The following is a 19,836-nucleotide window of genomic DNA, read 5'->3' on the forward strand; positions in this document are numbered from 1 at the left end:
AGCTTTCGACAACGACCAGAACTTGCGTGTTCCGGTCAGGTAACTGGAAAGCTGCTTGCCGATTTTGACGACGTGTTTAGACTTTGCACGGGCAATTTGCCGCTTAAAAAATCTGGAGGCACGGTTGTATTTCCTCTTAAGAACTGTGCAGTTCGGATCCTTTGTGCCCAGCGCCGCAACCCAAGCTCGATACGCCTGTTTTTTGCAGTCAGATGCTATTTTAACTGACGCATCGAACCAGGGCTGTGATCTGCCACCGATGGGTACTACAGAGTTTGGTATAAAATATCCATACCCTGTAGTATCACATCGGCTACTGCAACGGCGCAGGCACTAGGATCATCCGAAGGGAAACAAACCCTGCCCCAAGGGTAGGATGCAAAAAAGGAACGCATCCTATCCCAATCTGCTGACTTGTAGTGCCAAACGCGGCGGGTCGCTGGTGGTCTGCGACGTTGGCGTCGGATGGGCACTACACTCCTGACCAGGCAATGGCCGGACGTTCCGAGAGGGGCGTCGACAAAGACCTGGTAACCATCGGGATGTGTAGTCAGCAGAAGATCCAATAACGACGGCATGTGGCTATCCACATCCGGGAGCCGCGTTGGTGACTCGAGCAATTGGGACAGACCATACGCCAATGCAAAATTATGCACAGATCGCCCTGCGTAGTCTGTGGTACGTGATCCAAGCCATTCGGCATTGTGCCCGTTGAAATCACCCAAGACTACGATTTCAGCGGAGCCGCTTGAACGCAGCCCATGAGATGATCGGTTTCTGCGTTACCACTATGGGACCTGTAGACACACGCATAGATGCGGACGCGGTCCTCTAAATCTACGCGGAGCCAGAGAGTGGACAGGTCCCTACCCTCAAAATTGCCGAGACGGCGACAGCAGATATCCTCCCTAACGTACACACATACCCAGGCATGAGGCAAAAAATTGTGCTCAATTTTGTACCCGGGGTACGTTAAATATGACGTATCGCTAGGTCGAGATATCTGCGTCTCCGTAAGGAAACACAAGGCCGGCTGCGCCGTCTCAAGGTGGTGGTGGACTGCGTTTAAATTGGAGTGAATTCCCCTGATATTGCAAAAGTCCACGTTGAGTGTGGAGCGGGGTGCCGTGGTGTTACTGCCTCGTTTGTCCTTGGTCATGCACGGTTCTGTGTGGTAGACTGACAAAACTATAGACTTCTAGATAGCTTGCATCTCACTCACACAAGAAAGAGAACAGCACTTAGAGCGCTTCATAGACGACTTTTACTCTCACTCTCTTTCGCCATGTTTACGTAAAACGCAAACGCACAAAATCAACTCTGAAATATGTTGGGTTGGCCGCTAATGTGAGTAGTAGTAAGTAAGTATTAGTATGTTACTGTTTTAATACAATGCCACTTAGCTTCAGTGTTGTTTTATTTTATCATAAATTCTGAATGAAAATAGTCACATCATGCTCATTATATTATTCAATAAACCTTTAATACCAAACAAATGAATGTAATGGATAAAACCATTTGTCCTGCTAGTTAGTTAGATGCTTTAAGATAAATTATTGGATATCGAGCACTGAATTAAGAAAAAAAGACGTAGGGTAAAGCTTTGATATTGCCTATCATTCTTCCTCAAACATAGACCAAGTACAGTAACTAGACATCGGTTTAGCGTGGCCAACCTGAGACAGATAATATCCTATATCTATAGGTACAATAGGTACATAATAAAACACAAGTGTTCTTTCACTATCTCTTTTATATCGTAAAACACAACATCGCACCATATTTCCTTCGATTCTACTTAAAATTGACACTGACGTTGAATAAATAGTGGATATTTCACACGTTTCACAAGTTTTCTGTGCAGCGCTGTCAAGTTTGCTTAGCACACCGGGTGTGCTGACCTTGAAAAAACCGGCACGCATGGCGAAACAAAAAATCTAATCACTCTATCTATTTTTTTACATAAGACTCGCATAAGTTTTTCTTTTTCTCGTGTGAGTAAGACGGAAGCTAGTGTGGCACGGCAGCATTGTCTATTGTTTTCTCAGTCTACGAGTTAAGTATTGCCTGATATGTAACGTATAATATTACATCTTCTTTGATAATTATTAGATTAGCATTTGTAGATCTATTATTACTAATGCGTTTATAGAGTATATAAGAAAAAAAATATCAAAAAACAATGATGTAAATATAGTCCATACCCAGTATATCGTGTTTCGAAACGATTAAGTGCACTTGACAAGTTTACTTGATTGAAGCGAATATTGATCATTACCGCGTGTAGTGCAAGTTTGGGCATTGAATGACATAAATACAGGGGTGCCGTAATTACACGAAAAAAGTAAAGGAAAACGACAATACGTACGTAACAGTGGTAACAGACACTTTTATTTTGAATGAATGACATGTCACATGACACTCAAACCAAAACAACCAAAAGAGTCCAATGTATGTTAGAGCAAGACAGCGTTTGCCGTCATTGTTTTTAGTACGTGTTTCATACATTTTCAAGTCTTATATATAGATGCGCCAGGCTGGATGCCGATAGTGTAGTACCTATTAAGTGCTTTTCTTACTAATGGGAAACACATTAACACATTGAACCTAGTTTTGTAAGTACTTTCGACGGAAGGAAAAGGAATAGGGATCCATGGACTCGCATCTCTGTTATTTCGAATTTTTACTATTTACTTGATCAAAAATTTTATAACTTATTTTTGAATTTAACTATAAGATGCCGACAAATATATGCTGTAAATTCTACTCTATTATAAGAACATAGCGCCGTAGGTGTAAAACAAAAACAAGCAGTGAGTTAAAGAGAAGAGTTAGAGTGTTAGAGAGTTTAGAGTTACTGTTAATAAGTACTGAATGAACTATATCAACATTTCGTATATCAAAATTTTCTCTATAATCATCTTTACTACAATCTTCATCACTGTCGCAACTTTTTTCATCTAAACAAAGATGTAAAAACAAACTTCTATGATGAATGATTTATACAAATTTTCATCTCTTAACCCATAACTTCTTTTGACTTCACGTAATAGTAGTAATTCTGACACTCATTGGTAGAAATGTCCTTCATTTTCTTCTATTTCTGGCATTTCACTTGAAAGCTTTCCTATGTTCACCTCTACCTTTTCATGGAAGGCCAGATCATTTCTCTCGTGATAAGGTCACAATGAAGGTAAACGCGATATCTGGCAATAAAAACAATAATACATAATCTAATTGTAAATTTTGTAGAAATGGAGTGAACAGAAGCAAGAGTATCTTTCTACAGCCAATCGTCGATAGAGAGTATCGATTATAAATTTTATTTTAACTGAAACTTCTAATGCGACTTCCAACAAGGTTGCGTTAGACGTTTAACGCTACCTCGGAGGGGGTATGAGAGCACAGTTACGTTAAACGTTCAACGCTCAAACAGACAGAGTGGGAGTGAATGCGTGGTACACGAAAGCATGCGCGTAGTATATCTGTTATAGAACAGAGCGAGCGTTAGCAATGAGTAGCGTCCAATATTCCAACACAACATAAGAAGTCCATAAGAAGGAATACTTTATAAATAAATAATTTAATGATAACTAACTGCGGGAACTACCCTTGATGCAGGTTTTGCAAAATATATTGAAAAAGAAGAACACAAACATTTCGTATCTTACGTTGTGAAACAATATGGTCCTGTTAAAGTATCTACAACATTTAACGATATTAACCATCATGACATTGTTCACGACACGCTTAGGTCATACAGAAAAAGAGTTCTAGAAAAAATTACGACCACGATCGACAATTGTTTGTGTTAGATTGTTCAATAGTTAACTACTTATTAATAATCCTAACTTTTATGTTTTTAATTTCATACTTATAATATACTCACATTGTATAATTTCATTAAGATTAAAGTTACTTAAATTTTTCCTTTTTTAAATGTTGAATTTACATAATTAGAATAACCAACCTAGAACTAGTATGTAAATGCAAATCAATTGTTAATGTTAAAAAAAACTTATGTAAATTGTAGTTTGTAGTTGCTAATGTTAATTTAACAAATTGTGATGTATAACTATGCAGTAAAATATAACGCTGTGTTTACATTTAATTCTTAACAGTGTTATAATAATAACAGTTTTAAGTTAATAATTTTAACGGCTAGTCTAACTCTGCTATCGCTGCTGCCCTTGCAATGCGACTGTCAAGATCGAGCTAGGAGTCATGTTGATTAGCCCGAGTAGTATATTTGGTATTATTGTAATTCAATCTACTTCAACACAAAAGAACTCAAAATATTTAACCTCTAACGCCTCAAAAACAAATACAAATTTTAAGCGGATGAAGTTGAGTAGGAATAGTAAGATTGTATTTAATCATGAATATGAAATGTTTGACTTATCAAAATGTTATACAACCGAACCTACCAGCAGACCAATAATTGGAATTGGAGAAAATAAGCATTTTTGAATTTCTATTAAAAGAAAGAAAAATCCACCATTTTCAATAGGTAATTATTGATCTACAATATTCTCAGGTTAGCTATATATGGTAGGTAATTAAGTCTAAGAGATTTTTAAAACGCCATAGACAATATGGTAGGTAATGGTAATATTTTGAATGAGAGTTGGCAATACTGATACTGCGGCCATTTTCATTCTTTTCTCTATTCCTGCCGTCATATGGCGTTTTAGTGTGATAGTTCGTCCGCCATATTAAATGAAATCAATAAAATAAGACAAAATGTCGCCTTACTAAGTGAGTGATATTAATCCAATAACATCCAGTGTTTGTGAATTCCAAACATCAAGAGAATCACAATGGAGAATTCGTACGGTGTAGGGGTGGATAATAGATATGCTCTTTTCCTGGACGATGAGTCCGATCCTCTCGACGCGATTAAAGCGCGAGAGCAAGCAAAAGAACAAAAAAAGAAGACCAAAGAAGCCGAGAAGGAGAATAAGGGGAAACCTGAAGCCAAGCCTAAAAGCGTGAACGTCGTCGCAAGAAAAGGCATTAAGGAAACTCAAAATGTTAAGGCTCAGGATATAAAGAGTGGCGAACAACAAAAGAGTAAGGCTCCTGTGCGAAACATCGAACGTAATACAGAACGTCCACCGCCTCGCCGTCGGGAGGATCGTCCCCAAAACGGAGCCGTCGAGGCCAAAGAAGGTGCGAGGCCACCTCGGCGCGATTTCGGAGACCGAAGGCCTAACTTCGAGCGACGAAACTTTAATGATAATCAGGAAGGTGGTGAACGTCGCGGTCCAAGGCCTCCACGCGAACCTCGTGATGGCCCACCACGCGGGCCGAGGCCGGGCTTTGACAATCGTGGTAAACGTGAATTTGACAGGCGGTCCGGCTCAGATAAAACTGGCGTCAAGCCTGTGGACAAACGTGACGGCGGGGGCTCCCACAACTGGGGCACCATCAAAGACGATCTTGACGAGTTGAACAAAACTGGCTCTGATGCCGACATTACTGAAGAGAAACCGGCCGATAGCGCTGCTACGGGTGCCGGTGATGGACAGCAGCCGGACGCCGAGCGCACGGCGCCTGTCGAAGAGGAACCGCGGGAGCTCACGCTTGATGAGTACAAGGCGCTTAGGAACGCTCAGCGCACCGCTCCACAGTACAATTTGCGAAAGGCCGGAGAGGGTGAGGATCTGAGCCAGTGGAAGAATTTGGTGATGCTGGAAAAAAAAAAGGAAGGTGGAGATGATGATGATAGCGACGAGGAGTATGACATTTCTGACTATCCGCAGCGTGTGGGTCGTCAAAAGCGGCTGCTGGGCATTGAGTTCACGTTTAGTGATGGCGCCCGGCGTGGTGGCCCAGGCCCTCGAGGCCGAGGCCGTGGAGGTCGCGGGCGGGGCGTAGGCCGCGGAGTGCCGCGCGAAGAGGTCTCGCAGGACGAGCGCCCGGCGCCGCGCTCCCCGGTGGCGCCGCCAAAGGTGGATGACAGCAAGGATTTCCCCTCTCTCAGTTAGACTAACAGTGAGCCACTAATTTTCTCCCATTTCGAGTACTATAGAGATGCAAATTGAATATTGTACCTATGCGTTATTTTTGAAGTAAATATACAAAATATTTACATTTGTGTGTATTATATTGCGTAAAATGATAGTCCATCAAACTAATCTACTTGGTCATATGAAATATTATTTGGTCTGCTTAAAATTTTCTACTAGCAATGTGAAGGGGGAGGATGTTGTAACATGTTCTTAGAACCCTCCCATATTCTATATAATATGGATCATCAAATAACATCAGCTTTTACTACTATAACATCAGCTTTGTTTTATAAGGTGAACAATATACGTTTTTTTACTCAGTCTGTGACACTATCTTAATTAGCTATGTCACAATTTAGTTAAAAGTTTTTGTCAACATAACCCTTGTTGCATTTTATATTTTAAGTTTGTTTTCAAACACAGACTCAATATCTATTCATTTAGCAGTCCATTACAACTTGCAATAGGGAAAGTACTATGATAGTGTTGTATTTGACAATAAATGTTCTGTTACTGATCCTGTAAACATATTTGATATGTGGAATAGCACTGCATTTGTTATCGTCAATAGTTTCCCGAGCATATAGTGTGCTTGTTATATTGGTATATACAGTACATAATATGCATTGATGCAGAATGTCTCGGTGGTAGTACCCATTAGATGCACCCTCAGGGAACTTACCTCCATGTGAAAATATCTGTAAATAGTCTTGAAAATTTTAACGATAAGGTCTTATATTAATGAGGTTGATTTTTTGTTACACAAACTTGAAAAATAAACATTTTGTATGTGTGGAAATTTTGTTTTAGTGCATTTTACCTTTTATTAAACATATAAGGCCTCCCCCTGGGCAAGAAGTAATATTTGCATTGGGATGGAACTAAATCAGTAGAATTGGGTGCTAATTATGTGTTATGTAATTTTGTTGAAGGTCTACCAGTCACCATGTTATAATCTGTTGATACTTATGTAGCGGGAACTGGAACTGATCCTTATGAATAGTGTAAACAGAAATAAAACATAAATTTATTTTTATAGTTTAATTTACTGACATTTCCTCACTTTCACATGAAACAAGTTAGAATATTTTACAATAAACAATATAACTAACCAAAGTATTTAAATTATTAGATCTATTTAGCAACTTATTTATATCATATTAATTAAATCATTGAAAATTATGAGTAATAAATAATAAGTATTTACAAACACATCAACTTATAACTTAATGTTTTGAACTGAAAATAATATGTAGCAATATTTTACATAAAATTTTGTTTTTATCCACTTATTTGTAAATAATTCTAAATAAATGAGGAACATAATATTGTAAACAAAATCACAACAGTCAATTGAATACTTAGGAGTCTTATGTTATAAATAGTGTTACTATAGAGAAGGAAAGCAATAAAGTATAATTGTTAATATGTAAATTATAAGCATTTATAGTAGCTGACTAGGAAGTGATGTCTAAAAATTTATAGCTTCTTTGTGGTAGCCAATAAAGAGTAGGTACCTATTACACCCTTCTTTTCTAAATAATAACTATAATCTAGTTTGGTACAAGGGTACTAGCTGATATAAATAGTCTGTCACCGTAAGCTCAATACAATAATAATTAAGATGACAGCATACTAACTAAATACGGCTTTTAGGTCCGCTTCACAGCCACAATACATAACATAGACATGTTTATGAATTATAATAAACAAAACAATATATGTATACACTGTTATTGATAGCCTTTAACTTATACTCAGATGGTCAATAAACTGAGCTGGCAGCCTTTACACATGTCATATTTATTTTCATTTACTTTAATTTACTGACTAAAAGTACATAAAAATAAATCAATAGTTAGCTGTATTTATTCTTGAAATCTTAAATGTTGGGTTAAATGAGAGTCATGATCAGAAATAACTTACCATGCTTTGTATTATGTATTTATTTTTGAACATCTTGTAATATAATACTATTAGTATTAGTTAATTTTATTACAGTTTTTTCTGATCATGTCTCCTATTTTACCTTAAATACATAATAGTTACACAGACAACATGGCCATACCAATCAACATTTATTTACAGACACTAATAATAATTACAGTTATATGTCACTATTCTAAATATCTACAATAACAACTGCTCTCTATTCAATCCCAAAAGTATTTGTTTCTTCAACAGCTAAGAGTAATTTCTCATAAAGCAACTGTGGAGTGGGATATGGGGGTAAATCGAGTCTGTTGAAGCAGGTGTGAGCTCTAGGCAGTGATTCTATTCTGCCCCATCGCTCGATGCAGAAACGCCGTGGGCCTGTGGAGCCCCGAAGTGCCGAGAATCCCTCATAGGGTATTGATGACGTCCCAGTCACAAACTGCATCAGTCGAAGGCGTTGCTCATTTGTAAATCTGAAAATATATAATCTTTTAAGAGGTTGTTGAAGAAATATGTGAGAATATAGTATGTATAAACTTGTAATAACTAAATCTCTTTAGTACCTACGTACTATTTGTTTCTGGCTAGTTTTGAAAACATTATAAATGGTTGCATTTAAAAAAAGATACAAATTAATAAACTGTTATTACAATATGCAACTCGAGCTGCGAAAATTTGTGACGTTCATAGACACAGAAGTTGGTTTAGTGTTTGCAATCCGGGAATTTTGATGTTAATGATGAAGCTCTGGTCGCCCTACGGATAAAATGGACGCCATATTTGAAAAATTGCAGCTAGATCGGCCTATCAGTAGTAGCAGTAGTACAACATAGCTGTAGAATAAGCGCCAAATAATCCTACACGAAAAAGCACGACATTTAGGTGCCACACGAACTCACTCCAAGAAACCTAATGAACTGTGTAAGTACTCACTTGCGAGTTTTTATTGAATAATGAAACCAAAATGTTTTTGAAGAGATTGATTCTGGTGAAAAGTAGATCACGTAGGTACGATTAGAATGTGCGAAAAATGTCGCGGTCAATGGACAGGCTTCATAGACTGAAATAACCCGGGTTAACTCGCAATAAGCTGCTGCTGGGTATATGGTGGGATTTTAGGGACATTAACAAAAATAATCGATTCGGATCTCTACTACCAATAACTGATGAAATTATAGCAACCAAGAAGTTAGACAAACAGCTGGAATTGATCAACAGGAAGGTTGTGGTCTTATCACAATACCGCTAGACCACACACATAAAACTAAGCAAACAATTCAAAATTTGGCTGTGATGTGCAGATTTCCACATGGTTCTAGGTTCATTCTTTTCAGAATTCTTTAGACAGTGTCAGGTTAAATTGATAGTTAGGTGGCCATATAGTTCCTATTGAGGCTACTGAGGAGATTCACAATCTGTATCTGTACTTTGTTAACTATGTGTTTTTATATTCAGGAGTCTAGTCTAGATTGCAAGACTGCATCTGCTTTGCTAGACTACTATACCTAAGAAGAAAACATAAAGAATTGGTCAGCCAGGAGGTCCGGTTTTGCGCTTCGCCCTTTTATGTCGGTTCCTAAATTATTAAAATATGATTTTTTTTTTATGATAATAAGGAACGAGACGAGCAGGACGTTCAGCTGATGGTAATTGATACGCCATGCCCATTACAATGCAGTGCCGCTCAGGATTCTCAAAAAACCCAAAAATTCTGAGCGGCACTACAATTGCGCTCGTCACCTTGAGACATAAGATGTTAAGCCTCATTTGCCCAGTAATTTCACTAGCTACGGCGCCCTTCAGACCGAAACACAGTAATGCTTACACATTACTGCTTCACGGCAGAAATAGGCGCCGTTGTGGTACCCATAATCTAGCTGGCTTCCTGTGCAAAGGAGCCTCCCACTGGTATTAATAATTATCTGTAAGAAAACACTCTGCTGTGAAAACATCTATAGCCCTATGTAAAACGGATTTAAAACAATTAAAATCTGACATAAGTTAGAGCCATAAAAATCACTAAGTAAATCTAAACAATTTGTTATGTTTTTAAAGTGATAGCCCTCACTTCTAGGATTAATACACACATAAAATTTGAAAAACACCAAAATTTTATGAACGATGCGGGACGTATCGTTATAAAATCCTGTATGCTTTGTGATTAGTTCAGTTGGTTAGAGCACCGGCACGGAACGCCGGAGGTCATGGGTTCGAGTCCCGCATCGTTCATAAAATTTTGTTGTTTTTCAAATTTTATTTGTATATCACTAAGTAAACTCGAACATCGAAACATGATTATTTTATTAAAATTTCTGTAGTCATATAATAATAATTATATTGTGCAGTTATTGTTAAGTTGTGTCGAGTGATAACGTTATCAAGGCAGGGGTTCAATAAAGGATTGGTTATCATCGACCACATCCATTCTTGGTGGCAAGTTATAAAAGCCGATAATAGTATCTACCTTATAATTTAAAACGAAAATTTTACTCTTTACAGCAATGGTAATAGCGAATGGCTCTCTTCATTATTCGAATAATAGGCCCATCTCAATTCTGTCCGTATTTGCGAAGTTATTCGAAGTATTGCTCTATCCGTATTTAAAGAGCCATACAAAACAACTTCTCGTACATGAGCAACATGGATTCACTCGATCCGTTCAACGAGCACTAACTTGGTTGTATACCATAATGAAATAGTAAATGCAGTTGATGCTGGTGTACAAGTAAGCGCTATTTACATGGACTTTGCAAAAGCCTTCGATAGAGTTAGCCATATTATTTTATTGCAAAAAATAAAGGTATATGGAATAGGCGGGACGCTTTTGGAATGGTTTAATTCCTACTTATCGAACAGAACTCAATACGTAGCGGTGAAGGGCTTCAAATCCGACAATTACGCAGTGATCTCAGGAGTACCTCAGGGTTCTCATTTGGGGCCATGGCTGTTCAATTTATTTATTAATGATATTGTATCTCACATCCAACACAGTAGCACTTATCTCTTTGCAGATGACCTGAAGTTATGCAGAACTATAACAAGCCCTTTAGATTGCGATTTATTACAAGAAGATCTTAATGCAATATACAAATGGTGTACTAATAATAAAATGATATAGAACACAAGTAAATGTTACTCTATCACATTCACTCGCAACCGCGATATACTCAGAACTCAATATAGCATTAATGGTTTAATTCTAGAGGATAAAACTGATATTAGAGACTTAGGGGTTTTTTTTGATAACAAATTAACGTTTCTGCCTCATATTGATAATGTTATTAATAAATCTTCCAAAATGCTAGGCTTCATCATCCGTAACTGTAAAAAATTCCGCAATCCAACAACTAAAATAACCCTGTATAATGCTTATGTGCGCAGTAATCTAGAATACTGTAGCATCGTTTGGTCTCCTCTATACAACATTCACCAATTAAGAGTTGAACGCATTCAAAAACGGTTCTTATGGCACCTTGCTTTTTCTTGTGGGGTACATAAGCAATTGCCATCGTACTGCGATAAGTTGAGACACTTTAACTTGAAAAGTCTTTCTGTTCGACGACAAATGCTAGATCTAATATTTTTATACAAAATAATTAGAAATCAGTTCGACAGTCCATCACTCGTGCACTCCATCAGCTTACGAGTTCCCCGCCGAGTACCAAGGCGTGCGCAGGTCGGAGCTGGCCTGTTCCATCAGCCATTTGCCAAAACTAACCTTAAGCAATTTTCTCCCGTACCACGTCTATCAAGAACTTATAACTCCATCTGTGGTGAAGTAGATATTTTTAAAGATTCATACCTGCTTTTAAAAAAAATATTACGAGATTGTTAGGCGCCAAAATATGATTAATATTCTTCTTCTTCTTTTTTTTTCCTTCTTTTCAAATTCATATCTTGATTTTATAATTTTTGCTTTATTTTATATAATTGTTTTCTTGTGTCACGGAAGCAAAGACTGTGCATGTTGTGACACCTTAATTTGTTGTACATTCAACTCATTATTTGTTAATATTTGATATATTTTAAGCATATTAGAATGTAACAACTACTGGTTGTCCTATAAATAAATAAATAAATTATTTACATTTAGATACTTACTTACAATAATTATTAGACATACCGGGGCGGGTGGCTAGTTGAATATAAATTTTTATTTATTTTTAAAGATTTTGATTTTTAATGATAACAACGGCAATTTGATTATCTGTTGTACATAATTATGTAAGAAGGCGTATTCTCACAGATAGGTTTTTATGTTACAGCTTTCTATGGAAATATGACATAACACATGTATGAGAACAATGTTCTCTAGGTAGCCTAGATATACGAGGTAAATAATTGTAAGACAATTAACTATCGTAGTATGATTTTAAAATTAATAAAACGATACGCAGTAGGTAGTAATCACAAATATTATCCTAGTCAGCTATTCTGATTGCTTTCAACGTCGGAATATTTTAATGATGTTATACTTTGATTGTGCTATGATTTATAAATGGAGTGTCGGTGTTTTGTCGTCTGTATTTCGTTTATCAAACATTTTCATTTTGGATCTTTCTTTTGGATCGCCAAAACGAAAAGAGGCTTGCGAGTAATTTTTTTTCCCAGAACTTCATTAATGTCCAGCTCGGGTGTAATATTATCTGTCGATTGCCTGCAGCAACGCCCAAATCCAACATCGTATATTACGTGAAGATGGTCTGCGAGAAGGCAAGGGCCTGTGGGATCGTTCATGTCCAGATTGAGTCGTATCAGCTGACGATAGTCTGTGGGAACGTTCACGTCCACCTTGAGTCGTATCAGCTGACGATAGCCTGTGGGAACGTTCACGTCCACCTTGAGTTGTGTCAGCTGACGATAGCCTGTGGGAATGTTCACATCCAGCTCGGGAGTCATATTACCTGTCGATGGCCTGCCAGAACCACAGGATGACAGGGTGCGCGTCGTGGTAGCCGCCGCGGTACTCCGTGTTCGCTCGCCAGTCGCTCACATCCAGCTCGGGAGTCATATTACCTGTCGATGGCCTGCCAGAACCACAGGATGACAGGGTGCGCGTCGTGGTAGCCGCCGCGGTACTCCGTGTTCGCTCGCCAGTCGCTCACATCCAGCTCGGGAGTCATATTACCTGTCGATGGCCTGCCAGAACCACAGGATGACAGGGTGCGCGTCGTGGTAGCCGCCGCGGTACTCCGTGTTCGCTCGCCAGTCGCTCACATCCAGCTCGGGAGTCATATTACCTATCGATGGCCTGCCAGAACCACAGGATGACAGGGTGCGCGTCGTGGTAGCCGCCGCGGTACTCCGTGTTCGCTCGCCAGTCGCTCACATCCAGCTCGGGAGTCATATTACCTGTCGATGGCCTGCCAGAACCACAGGATGACAGGGTGCGCGTCGTGGTAGCCGCCGCGGTACTCCGTGTTCGCTCGCCAGTCGCTCACATCCAGCTCGGGAGTCATATTACCTGTCGATGGCCTGCCAGAACCACAGGATGACAGGGTGCGCGTCGTGGTAGCCGCCGCGGTACTCCGTGTTCGCTCGCCAGTCGCTCACATCCAGCTCGGGAGTCATATTACCTGTCGATGGCCTGCCAGAACCACAGGATGACAGGGTGCGCGTCGTGGTAGCCGCCGCGGTACTCCGTGTTCGCTCGCCAGTCGCTCACATCCAGCTCGGGAGTCATATTACCTGTCGATGGCCTGCCAGAACCACAGGATGACAGGGTGCGCGTCGTGGTAGCCGCCGCGGTACTCCGTGTTCGCTCGCCAGTCGCTCACATCCAGCTCGGGAGTCATATTACCTGTCGATGGCCTGCCAGAACCACAGGATGACAGGGTGCGCGTCGTGGTAGCCGCCGCGGTACTCCGTGTTCGCTCGCCAGTCGCTCACATCCAGCTCGGGAGTCATATTACCTGTCGATGGCCTGCCAGAACCACAGGATGACAGGGTGCGCGTCGTGGTAGCCGCCGCGGTACTCCGTGTTCGCTCGCCAGTCGCTCACATCCAGCTCGGGAGTCATATTACCTGTCGATGGCCTGCCAGAACCACAGGATGACAGGGTGCGCGTCGTGGTAGCCGCCGCGGTACTCCGTGTTCGCTCGCCAGTCGCTCACATCCAGCTCGGGAGTCATATTACCTGTCGATGGCCTGCCAGAACCACAGGATGACAGGGTGCGCGTCGTGGTAGCCGCCGCGGTACTCCGTGTTCGCTCGCCAGTCGCTCACATCCAGCTCGGGAGTCATATTACCTGTCGATGGCCTGCCAGAACCACAGGATGACAGGGTGCGCGTCGTGGTAGCCGCCGCGGTACTCCGTGTTCGCTCGCCAGTCGCTCACATCCAGCTCGGGAGTCATATTACCTGTCGATGGCCTGCCAGAACCACAGGATGACAGGGTGCGCGTCGTGGTAGCCGCCGCGGTACTCCGTGTTCGCTCGCCAGTCGCTCACATCCAGCTCGGGAGTCATATTACCTGTCGATGGCCTGCCAGAACCACAGGATGACAGGGTGCGCGTCGTGGTAGCCGCCGCGGTACTCCGTGTTCGCTCGCCAGTCGCTCACATCCAGCTCGGGAGTCATATTACCTGTCGATGGCCTGCCAGAACCACAGGATGACAGGGTGCGCGTCGTGGTAGCCGCCGCGGTACTCCGTGTTCGCTCGCCAGTCGCTCACATCCAGCTCGGGAGTCATATTACCTGTCGATGGCCTGCCAGAACCACAGGATGACAGGGTGCGCGTCGTGGTAGCCGCCGCGGTACTCCGTGTTCGCTCGCCAGTCGCTCACATCCAGCTCGGGAGTCATATTACCTGTCGATGGCCTGCCAGAACCACAGGATGACAGGGTGCGCGTCGTGGTAGCCGCCGCGGTACTCCGTGTTCGCTCGCCAGTCGCTCACATCCAGCTCGGGAGTCATATTACCTGTCGATGGCCTGCCAGAACCACAGGATGACAGGGTGCGCGTCGTGGTAGCCGCCGCGGTACTCCGTGTTCGCTCGCCAGTCGCTCACATCCAGCTCGGGAGTCATATTACCTGTCGATGGCCTGCCAGAACCACAGGATGACAGGGTGCGCGTCGTGGTAGCCGCCGCGGTACTCCGTGTTCGCTCGCCAGTCGCTCACATCCAGCTCGGGAGTCATATTACCTGTCGATGGCCTGCCAGAACCACAGGATGACAGGGTGCGCGTCGTGGTAGTCGCCGCGGTACTCCGTGTTCGCTCGCCAGTCGCTCACATCCAGCTCGGGAGTCATATTACCTGTCGATGGCCTGCCAGAACCACAGGATGACAGGGTGCGCGTCGTGGTAGCCGCCGCGGTACTCCGTGTTCGCTCGCCAGTCGCTTACATCCAGCTCGGGAGTCATATTACCTGTCGATGGCCTGCCAGAACCACAGGATGACAGGGTGCGCGTCGTGGTAGCCGCCGCGGTACTCCGTGTTCGCTCGCCAGTCGCTCACATCCAGCTCGGGAGTCATATTACCTGTCGATGGCCTGCCAGAACCACAGGATGACAGGGTGCGCGTCGTGGTAGCCGCCGCGGTACTCCGTGTTCGCTCGCCAGTCGCTCACATCCAGCTCGGGAGTCATATTACCTGTCGATGGCCTGCCAGAACCACAGGATGACAGGGTGCGCGTCGTGGTAGCCGCCGCGGTACTCCGTGTTCGCTCGCCAGTCGCTCACATCCAGCTCGGGAGTCATATTACCTGTCGATGGCCTGCCAGAACCACAGGATGACAGGGTGCGCGTCGTGGTAGCCGCCGCGGTACTCCGTGTTCGCTCGCCAGTCGCTCACATCCAGCTCGGGAGTCATATTACCTGTCGATGGCCTGCCAGAACCACAGGATGACAGGGTGCGCGTCGTGGTAGCCGCCGCGGTACTCCGTGTTCGCTCGCCAGTCGCTCACATCCAGCTCGGGAGTCATATTACCTGTCGATGGCCTGCCAGAACCACAGGATGACAGGGTGCGCGTCGTGGTAGCCGCCGCGGTACTCCGTGTTCGCTCGCCAGTCGCTCACATCCAGCTCGGGAGTCATATTACCTGTCGATGGCCTGCCAGAACCACAGGATGACAGGGTGCGCGTCGTGGTAGCCGCCGCGGTACTCCGTGTTCGCTCGCCAGTCGCTCACATCCAGCTCGGGAGTCATATTACCTGTCGATGGCCTGCCAGAACCACAGGATGACAGGGTGCGCGTCGTGGTAGCCGCCGCGGTACTCCGTGTTCGCTCGCCAGTCGCTCACATCCAGCTCGGGAGTCATATTACCTGTCGATGGCCTGCCAGAACCACAGGATGACAGGGTGCGCGTCGTGGTAGCCGCCGCGGTACTCCGTGTTCGCTCGCCAGTCGCTCACATCCAGCTCGGGAGTCATATTACCTGTCGATGGCCTGCCAGAACCACAGGATGACAGGGTGCGCGTCGTGGTAGCCGCCGCGGTACTCCGTGTTCGCTCGCCAGTCGCTCACATCCAGCTCGGGAGTCATATTACCTGTCGATGGCCTGCCAGAACCACAGGATGACAGGGTGCGCGTCGTGGTAGCCGCCGCGGTACTCCGTGTTCGCTCGCCAGTCGCTCACATCCAGCTCGGGAGTCATATTACCTGTCGATGGCCTGCCAGAACCACAGGATGACAGGGTGCGCGTCGTGGTAGCCGCCGCGGTACTCCGTGTTCGCTCGCCAGTCGCTCACATCCAGCTCGGGAGTCATATTACCTGTCGATGGCCTGCCAGAACCACAGGATGACAGGGTGCGCGTCGTGGTAGCCGCCGCGGTACTCCGTGTTCGCTCGCCAGTCGCTCACATCCAGCTCGGGAGTCATATTACCTGTCGATGGCCTGCCAGAACCACAGGATGACAGGGTGCGCGTCGTGGTAGCCGCCGCGGTACTCCGTGTTCGCTCGCCAGTCGCTCACATCCAGCTCGGGAGTCATATTACCTGTCGATGGCCTGCCAGAACCACAGGATGACAGGGTGCGCGTCGTGGTAGCCGCCGCGGTACTCCGTGTTCGCTCGCCAGTCGCTCACATCCAGCTCGGGAGTCATATTACCTGTCGATGGCCTGCCAGAACCACAGGATGACAGGGTGCGCGTCGTGGTAGCCGCCGCGGTACTCCGTGTTCGCTCGCCAGTCGCTCACATCCAGCTCGGGAGTCATATTACCTGTCGATGGCCTGCCAGAACCACAGGATGACAGGGTGCGCGTCGTGGTAGCCGCCGCGGTACTCCGTGTTCGCTCGCCAGTCGCTCACATCCAGCTCGGGAGTCATATTACCTGTCGATGGCCTGCCAGAACCACAGGATGACAGGGTGCGCGTCGTGGTAGCCGCCGCGGTACTCCGTGTTCGCTCGCCAGTCGCTCACATCCAGCTCGGGAGTCATATTACCTGTCGATGGCCTGCCAGAACCACAGGATGACAGGGTGCGCGTCGTGGTAGCCGCCGCGGTACTCCGTGTTCGCTCGCCAGTCGCTCACATCCAGCTCGGGAGTCATATTACCTGTCGATGGCCTGCCAGAACCACAGGATGACAGGGTGCGCGTCGTGGTAGCCGCCGCGGTACTCCGTGTTCGCTCGCCAGTCGCTCACATCCAGCTCGGGAGTCATATTACCTGTCGATGGCCTGCCAGAACCACAGGATGACAGGGTGCGCGTCGTGGTAGCCGCCGCGGTACTCCGTGTTCGCTCGCCAGTCGCTCACATCCAGCTCGGGAGTCATATTACCTGTCGATGGCCTGCCAGAACCACAGGATGACAGGGTGCGCGTCGTGGTAGCCACCGCGGTACTCCGTGTTCGCTCGCCAGTCGCTCACATCCAGCTCGGGAGTCATATTACCTGTCGATGGCCTGCCAGAACCACAGGATGACAGGGTGCGCGTCGTGGTAGCCGCCGCGGTACTCCGTGTTCGCTCGCCAGTCGCTCACATCCAGCTCGGGAGTCATATTACCTGTCGATGGCCTGCCAGAACCACAGGATGACAGGGTGCGCGTCGTGGTAGTCGCCGCGGTACTCCGTGTTCGCTCGCCAGTCGCTCACATCCAGCTCGGGAGTCATATTACCTGTCGATGGCCTGCCAGAACCACAGGATGACAGGGTGCGCGTCGTGGTAGCCGCCGCGGTACTCCGTGTTCGCTCGCCAGTCGCTCACATCCAGCTCGGGAGTCATATTACCTGTCGATGGCCTGCCAGAACCACAGGATGACAGGGTGCGCGTCGTGGTAGCCGCCGCGGTACTCCGTGTTCGCTCGCCAGTCGCTCACATCCAGCTCGGGAGTCATATTACCTGTCGATGGCCTGCCAGAACCACAGGATGACAGGGTGCGCGTCGTGGTAGTCGCCGCGGTACTCCGTGTTCGCTCGCCAGTCGCTCACATCCAGCTCGGGAGTCATATTACCTGTCGATGGCCTGCCAGAACCACAGGATGACAGGGTGCGCGTCGTGGTAGCCGCCGCGGTACTCCGTGTTCGCTCGCCAGTCGCTCACATCCAGCTCGGGAGTCATATTACCTGTCGATGGCCTGCCAGAACCACAGGATGACAGGGTGCGCGTCGTGGTAGCCGCCGCGGTACTCCGTGTTCGCTCGCCAGTCGCTCACATCCAGCTCGGGAGTCATATTACCTGTCGATGGCCTGCCAGAACCACAGGATGACAGGGTGCGCGTCGTGGTAGCCGCCGCGGTACTCCGTGTTCGCTCGCCAGTCGCTCACATCCAGCTCGGGAGTCATATTACCTGTCGATGGCCTGCCAGAACCACAGGATGACAGGGTGCGCGTCGTGGTAGCCGCCGCGGTACTCCGTGTTCGCTCGCCAGTCGCTCACATCCAGCTCGGGAGTCATATTACCTGTCGATGGCCTGCCAGAACCACAGGATGACAGGGTGCGCGTCGTGGTAGCCGCCGCGGTACTCCGTGTTCGCTCGCCAGTCGCTCACATCCAGCTCGGGAGTCATATTACCTGTCGATGGCCTGCCAGAACCACAGGATGACAGGGTGCGCGTCGTGGTAGCCGCCGCGGTACTCCGTGTTCGCTCGCCAGTCGCTCACATCCAGCTCGGGAGTCATATTACCTGTCGATGGCCTGCCAGAACCACAGGATGACAGGGTGCGCGTCGTGGTAGCCGCCGCGGTACTCCGTGTTCGCTCGCCAGTCGCTCACATCCAGCTCGGGAGTCATATTACCTGTCGATGGCCTGCCAGAACCACAGGATGACAGGGTGCGCGTCGTGGTAGCCGCCGCGGTACTCCGTGTTCGCTCGCCAGTCGCTCACATCCAGCTCGGGAGTCATATTACCTGTCGATGGCCTGCCAGAACCACAGGATGACAGGGTGCGCGTCGTGGTAGCCGCCGCGGTACTCCGTGTTCGCTCGCCAGTCGCTCACATCCAGCTCGGGAGTCATATTACCTGTCGATGGCCTGCCAGAACCACAGGATGACAGGGTGCGCGTCGTGGTAGCCGCCGCGGTACTCCGTGTTCGCTCGCCAGTCGCTCACATCCAGCTCGGGAGTCATATTACCTGTCGATGGCCTGCCAGAACCACAGGATGACAGGGTGCGCGTCGTGGTAGCCGCCGCGGTACTCCGTGTTCGCTCGCCAGTCGCTCACATCCAGCTCGGGAGTCATATTACCTGTCGATGGCCTGCCAGAACCACAGGATGACAGGGTGCGCGTCGTGGTAGCCGCCGCGGTACTCCGTGTTCGCTCGCCAGTCGCTCACATCCAGCTCGGGAGTCATATTACCTGTCGATGGCCTGCCAGAACCACAGGATGACAGGGTGCGCGTCGTGGTAGCCGCCGCGGTACTCCGTGTTCGCTCGCCAGTCGCTCACATCCAGCTCGGGAGTCATATTACCTGTCGATGGCCTGCCAGAACCACAGGATGACAGGGTGC

At 46.3% G+C, this 19,836-nt stretch overlaps 2 protein-coding genes across 5 annotated transcripts in view; one reads left to right on the forward strand and one right to left on the reverse strand.

Moving 5' to 3' along the window:
* Nucleotides 1-4,656: 4,656 nt before the first annotated feature.
* On the forward strand, nt 4,657-7,045 carry LOC126974963 (plasminogen activator inhibitor 1 RNA-binding protein-like). Its single transcript, XM_050822728.1, has one exon. It carries the CDS (start codon nt 4,821-4,823, stop codon nt 5,988-5,990), a length of 1,170 nt encoding a protein of 389 aa, XP_050678685.1. The 5' UTR covers nt 4,657-4,820; the 3' UTR covers nt 5,991-7,045.
* The window catches only part of LOC126974905 (E3 ubiquitin-protein ligase HECW2), a 168,440-nt gene continuing 155,644 nt past the window's right edge, over nt 7,041-19,836 (reverse strand). For all 4 annotated transcript variants that reach the window (XM_050822628.1, XM_050822629.1, XM_050822630.1 and 1 more), the window contains one exon: nt 7,041-8,422. In XM_050822628.1, coding sequence (XP_050678585.1) covers nt 8,164-8,422 — 259 coding nt within the window. In that variant the 3' untranslated portion in view covers nt 7,041-8,163. The remainder of the gene's footprint in view (nt 8,423-19,836) is intronic.

This window comes from Leptidea sinapis, chromosome 34 (assembly GCF_905404315.1).
Source record: "Leptidea sinapis chromosome 34, ilLepSina1.1, whole genome shotgun sequence".
Lineage (NCBI taxonomy): Eukaryota > Metazoa > Arthropoda > Insecta > Lepidoptera > Pieridae > Leptidea > Leptidea sinapis.